At 35.0% G+C, this 5,716-nt stretch overlaps 1 protein-coding gene across 1 annotated transcript; it reads left to right on the top strand.

Annotated features, from left to right (window-relative positions):
- The first annotated feature begins 263 nt into the window (after window positions 1-263).
- LOC114416504 (disease resistance protein RML1A-like) lies at window positions 264-5,273 on the top strand. Its single transcript, XM_028381395.1, has 4 exons — window positions 264-863; window positions 2,142-3,252; window positions 3,357-3,653; window positions 3,756-5,273. The coding sequence occupies exons 1-4, from the start codon at window positions 304-306 to the stop codon at window positions 5,202-5,204; spliced, it is 3,417 nt and encodes a 1,138-aa protein (XP_028237196.1). The 5' UTR covers window positions 264-303; the 3' UTR covers window positions 5,205-5,273.
- The last annotated feature ends 443 nt before the right edge of the window (window positions 5,274-5,716 follow it).

The following is a 5,716-nucleotide window of genomic DNA, read 5'->3' as shown; positions in this document are numbered from 1 at the left end:
TTATAGACACTGAATGTATTTACTTTTTATTCAATACTTACTTCAAAATGTAGGAGAATTTGTAAGAGGATGAAATAGGAGGATATAAGATTACTCCTGTTGTTAAATGCAGGAACCATTGAAAATAAATAGTAAGCAGCCTAATTAAAAATGCTAAATAATTCAGGGACCTGTGGATTAATTTAACCTTTAATTGACTTCCTTGATCTTCTTGTTTCTTTTTTTATCCAGTTACCTTGTGCTCCCTTTGTTGTGACATTCGAGATTGCATAGACAACAAGATCCAGAGATTGTTCCAATTTGATGGCACATACTTCCTCGGGAGCTTCTGAAATAAAATATGTTCTTTCTCTTTGTCTCCTGCTTACTTCGGGATTGATGGTTGCTGCATCAAAGCAAATGTTAGATAATGTTCCTCAAATGAAGTATGATGTTTTTGTTAACTTCAGGGGCAAGGACATCCGTGACGGTTTTCTCGGTTATTTGACTCGGGCTTTTCATCAAAAGCAAATATATGCTTTCATAGATGATAAACTTGAGAAGGGAGATGAAATATGGCCATCACTTGTTGGAGCAATTCAGGGATCATCGATTTCATTGACCATATTCTCCGAAAACTATACTTCTTCACGTTGGTGTTTGGAAGAACTTGTGAAAATACTTGAGTGCAGGGAGAAATACAGACAAACTGTAATACCTGTTTTCTACGGGGTAAATCCCACAGATGTGCGGCATCAGAAGGGGAATTATGGAGAAGCTCTTGCTGTACTTGGAAAGAAATATAATTTGACCACCGTGCAAAACTGGAGAAATGCTTTAAAGAAGGCTGCTGATTTATCAGGAATAAAGTCATTCGATTACAAGTAAGCTCCACATAATCATTGCTCTGTTTTACTGTTTATTTGCAATGATATAGATCATGGTTCGAGATTGTGGTTGCAATTTCGTCATGATCCTTGACATTGTGGGCATTTGTTGTAAAATATAGATGATGCAGCTGCAATTGCGTTTTCTACTGTGAAAAAAAAACCTTTACATTGCAGCTGGAATTGCAGTAGCAACCCGCAATTTAAAACCATGATATAGATAACTATATGCATATTATCAGAAGTGTGTAGCTTAGTTTCTTAAATAGTGAATAGTGTCAACCTTTATTTTCTACACATTGTTAATTTCCACTAGAATAGAAATATTTTCTAGATATGTGCAATTGAGACAACAATAAGGAGTATGAGTACAATTTCATCAATTGATACTTGTATGTAGTAGGATTTCAGAAAGTAAAGGTGGCAAACAACTTATTGGAAGTCCAAAAGCAATACTGAATAGAGCTATTCTGTTTGTTCCATCACGGAGGATTATTGTGTCACCATATGTGAATCTCCTGTCCTCCCTCGTTCCATAGGCGGAACATGTTCCAATGATGTTTTTATCATGTTTCCTTTGACTAAAAAACATGGAAAACATAAAGAAAGGGTACATAGATATGTGGACAAAATAGATAGTTTAAAAATTTAAATATGAAAAACTGTCAGATGAATGACAGGGGAGAGTTTCACAGTAGGCGGAAGGGGTGAGTTTTAGGAGACCAAATGGAAGGTATAGGTAACGGACTGATATTTGGAGAATGCTTCATTTTGGTTTCTGTAACTGATCAAACATAGAGTGCAATGGCACTAAATGCACAGAGGAGTTACAAAAGTTAGGAACACACAATAAAGGAACTGAGGAACTGAAACGAAAAAATGACACATCAGCGAAATATGTTATCTGGCAAAAAATATCATATTGACTTGTAAGGTACTATTTCGCAGCTCAGGATTTATATATAGAAGATAAATAAATAAATTTATAAATAGATTTTAATGACTAAAACGAGTCACTAAAAAAGAAATGTAACTCACCAAGTAGAGAGTGGGTCTCCACATGGATCTTAGGAATGGAGTGTGTCAAAGCAATGTTAAAAAGTATGTTATTGCACATAGAGATGATGGTGTTAGTTTATTTCCCATATAATACAAAAAATTATAAGTGATTAAATAAATAATATAGACTTGTTCCAGTTCATTAGGTATTAAATTAAACAATGTAATAATATATGAACAGTGTAATACATTTTCAATGTTATTTTTATTTTATAGGACTGAAGTTGATCTGCTTGGAGAAATCATCAACACTGTCAATCTTGTGTTGATAAGTTTGGATACGCATCCATTTAACATAAAAGGACATATAGGAATCGAAAAATCAATTCAACATTTAGAGTCATTGTTACACCAAGAGTCAAAATATGTCCGAGTTATTGGAATTTGGGGTATGGGCGGAATTGGAAAGACAACAATTGCAGAAGAAATGTTTAAAAAGCTATATTCCGAATATGATTCTTATTACTTTTTGGAAAATGAAGAGGAAGAATCAAGAAAGCATGGAACAATTTCGTTGAAGGAAAAACTTTTTTCTGCACTACTCGGAGAAAATGTGAAAATGAACATATTGCACGGGTTGTCAAATTATGTTAAGAGAAAGATAGGTTTTATGAAGGTTTTAATCGTTCTTGATGATGTGAATGATTCAGATTTACTAGAAAAATTAATTGGAAACCTTGATTGGTTTGGCCGAGGTAGTAGAATCATTATAACAACTAGAGATAAACAAGTGCTTATTGCAAATAAAGTTGATGATATATACCACGTTGGGGCATTGAATTCTAGTGAAGCACTGGAGCTTTTTAGTTTTTATGCCTTTAACCAAAATCATCTTGATATGGAGTATTATAAGCTATCAAAGAGAGTGGTCAATTATTCCCAAGGCATTCCATTAGTTCTTAAAGTTTTGGGTCATCTTCTTTGTGGGAAAGATAAGGAAGTATGGGAAAGTCAGCTAGACAAACTTAAAAACATGCCAAATACAGATATTTACAATGCAATGAGATTGAGTTATGATGATCTAGATCGTAAAGAACAAAAGATTCTTTTAGATCTTGCATGTTTTTTCATGGGATTGAATTTGAAAGTAGACCACATAAAAGTTCTATTGAAAGATAGCGAAAAAGATGATTCAGTGGTTGTTGGGTTAGAAAGATTGAAAGATAAGGCTCTTATAACCATTTCTGAAGATAATATTATATCTATGCACGACATCATACAAGAAATGGCTTGGGAGATTGTTCGTCAAGAATCAATTGAAGACCCAGGAAATCGAAGCCGATTGATGGATCCTAATGACATTTATGAAGTATTAAAATATAACAAGGTAAAAGCTTAACTTAAATATAACATTTTTTTTATAACATTTGAATCATTTTGTAGGGAAATTTGGCTTTTAATGATTAAATTTTTCTGTTGCTTTAATGACAGGGGACTGAAGCCATAAGAAGCATAAGGGCAGACATGTCAGTAATTAGGAAGCTGCAGTTAAGCCCTCACATATTTACTAAGATGAGCAAACTGCAGTTTTTGTATTTTCCTAGCAAATATAATCAAGATGGCCTTTCTCTCCTTCCTCACGGGCTTCAATCTTTCCCAGTTGAGCTAAGATATGTTGCTTGGATGCACTACCCTCTAAAGTCCTTGCCTAAGAACTTTTCTGCCAAAAACATTGTTATGTTTGACTTGTCTTGTAGCCAAGTGGAAAAACTTTGGGATGGAGTGCAGGTAAACAAACATGTGACCGCCTGTTATAAATTTTCCTGATTCAGAGACTACAAAATTGACAACTTAATCTCATATGTCTTTATATGTATTATTTTGTCATAGAATTTGATGAATTTAAAAGAACTTAAAGTCTCCGGTTCTGAAAACTTGAAGGAGCTGCCAGACCTTTCAAAAGCGACAAATCTTGAAGTGCTGGATATCAATATATGTCCTAGGTTGACTAGTGTGTCTCCATCTATTTTGTCTCTCAAGAGATTGTCTATAGCTTATTGTTCCCTTACAAAAATTACAAGCAAGAACCACCTACCCTCCCTTAGTTTTCTCAACCTTGAATCATGCAAAAAACTAAGGGAATTTTCAGTGACATCAGAGAATATGATTGAACTTGATTTATCATCCACTCGTGTCAATTCATTGCCTTCATCTTTTGGACGTCAAAGCAAGCTCAAAATCCTACGGCTAAGAGACAGTGGCATCAATAGTTTGCCTTCAAGCTTCAAGAATCTTACAAGACTGCAATATCTGACTGTATATAAATCCAGGGAGCTTTGTACTCTAACAGAGCTTCCCCTATCCCTTAAAACTCTAGATGCCACAGATTGCACATCATTGAAGACTGTATTGTTTCCATCAATTGCTCAGCAATTCAAGGAAAACAGGAAGGAAGTTCTGTTTTGGAATTGCTTGAAATTGGATGAACATTCTCTCAAGGCTATTGGGTTAAATGCACATATTAACGTGATGAGATTTGCATACCAACATTTATCTGCACCAGATGAAAATTATGATGATTACGATCGTACTTATGAATCTTATCAGGTAAAGTATGTGTATCCAGGAGGCATAGTTCCAGAGTGGATGGAGTATAAAACAACAAAGGATTATATAATTATTGATCTCTCTTCTAGTCCACACTCCTCACAATTGGGCTTCATTTTCAGCTTTGTTATCTCTGGTCCTATGGTGAAGGCAATAATGGGTTACAGATTTACATTTTATATCACTGTCAGTGATGATGAGGACGAAAATAAAAAGGATAGTATCGACATCTACATGTCTGACTCAATTGTCTGGGTTGCATCAGATCATGTGTGTGTGATTTATGACCAACGATGTTCTCGCTACCTAAACAGTAGAGTCAAAAATCAAACAAGGTTTAAAATCAAGGTTGAAGCAATGGCAGCAGCGGTGGCTCATCAGAGGGGCGTGGGGTTAAAAGGGTTTGGAGTCAGCCCAATAAACACCTCAGCATATCACAATTTCAGGAAACACATAAACACCACAGCATATCACAATTTCATTCAGGAAATGAACATCCCAGCAGATCACAGTTTCATTCAGAAAATAAAAGCCACAGCAGATCATAGTTTGATTCAACAAATGGAAGTGCCTGATCCTTTGTATTTCATTCCAATGCTTCCTATCTTCCTCTTTATATCCTTCTTTTTGTTAAGAGGCAGACTTTGCTTTAGACATAAGTTCTTTTATGTAAATTCTTGTTATACTGCAGGCCTGCTGAGTGATTATACAAACAGCAATAAGCTTCATTGATGTTTCCCATGTAGCTACAGATGTGTGCTGGAAATAGGAAAGATATTGTAACAAGGCTATGAAATGAAAATTGGAACTCATACTTTCCTTCATATTACTCTTTTAATTTCATGCTAGTTATGTTCAAATTTGTACTAACTGCACGTCTGCAACATAACACCTCTGCAGATCACAGTTTCATTCAGAAAATAAAAGCCTCCGCAGATCACAGTTTAATTCAACAAGTAAACACCTCCGCAGATCACAGTTTCATTCAAGAAATAAACACCTCTGCAGATCACAGTTTCATTCAACAAATAGAAGTGTCTGATTCTTTGTATTTCATTCCAATGCCTCTAGTACAGAAAAGAGATTTTAGAATGGTTAAAAATGACTTTTTAGAATGGTTGTATGGCCGTCCTAAAAAGTGATGCTATAAAAAGTCATGACTTTTTAGAACGGTCAATCTTTTAGATCGGTCATTTTACAGCCGTTCTAAAAAGTCTTCTTCTAACTACAAGAGTTCACTGCAT

The sequence above is a fragment of the Glycine soja genome, chromosome 1 (assembly GCF_004193775.1).
Source record: "Glycine soja cultivar W05 chromosome 1, ASM419377v2, whole genome shotgun sequence".
Lineage (NCBI taxonomy): Eukaryota > Viridiplantae > Streptophyta > Magnoliopsida > Fabales > Fabaceae > Glycine > Glycine soja.
The sequence above is the reverse complement of the archived record's forward strand: the minus strand, read 5'-3'. Positions and strand labels throughout refer to the sequence as shown.

What these genes read in the sequence shown, in the direction of transcription:
- LOC114416504 (XM_028381395.1), top strand. Translation starts at nt 304, where the DNA reads ATGGCACATACTTCCTCGGGAGCTTCTGAAATAAAATATGTTCTTTCT. An exon ending in ATAAAGTCATTCGATTACAA is followed by an intron (nt 864 to 2,141) that starts GTAAGCTCCACA and finishes TTTATTTTATAG; the next exon opens with GACTGAAGTTGATCTGCTTG. An exon ending in AAGTATTAAAATATAACAAG is followed by an intron (nt 3,253 to 3,356) that starts GTAAAAGCTTAA and finishes CTTTAATGACAG; the next exon opens with GGGACTGAAGCCATAAGAAG.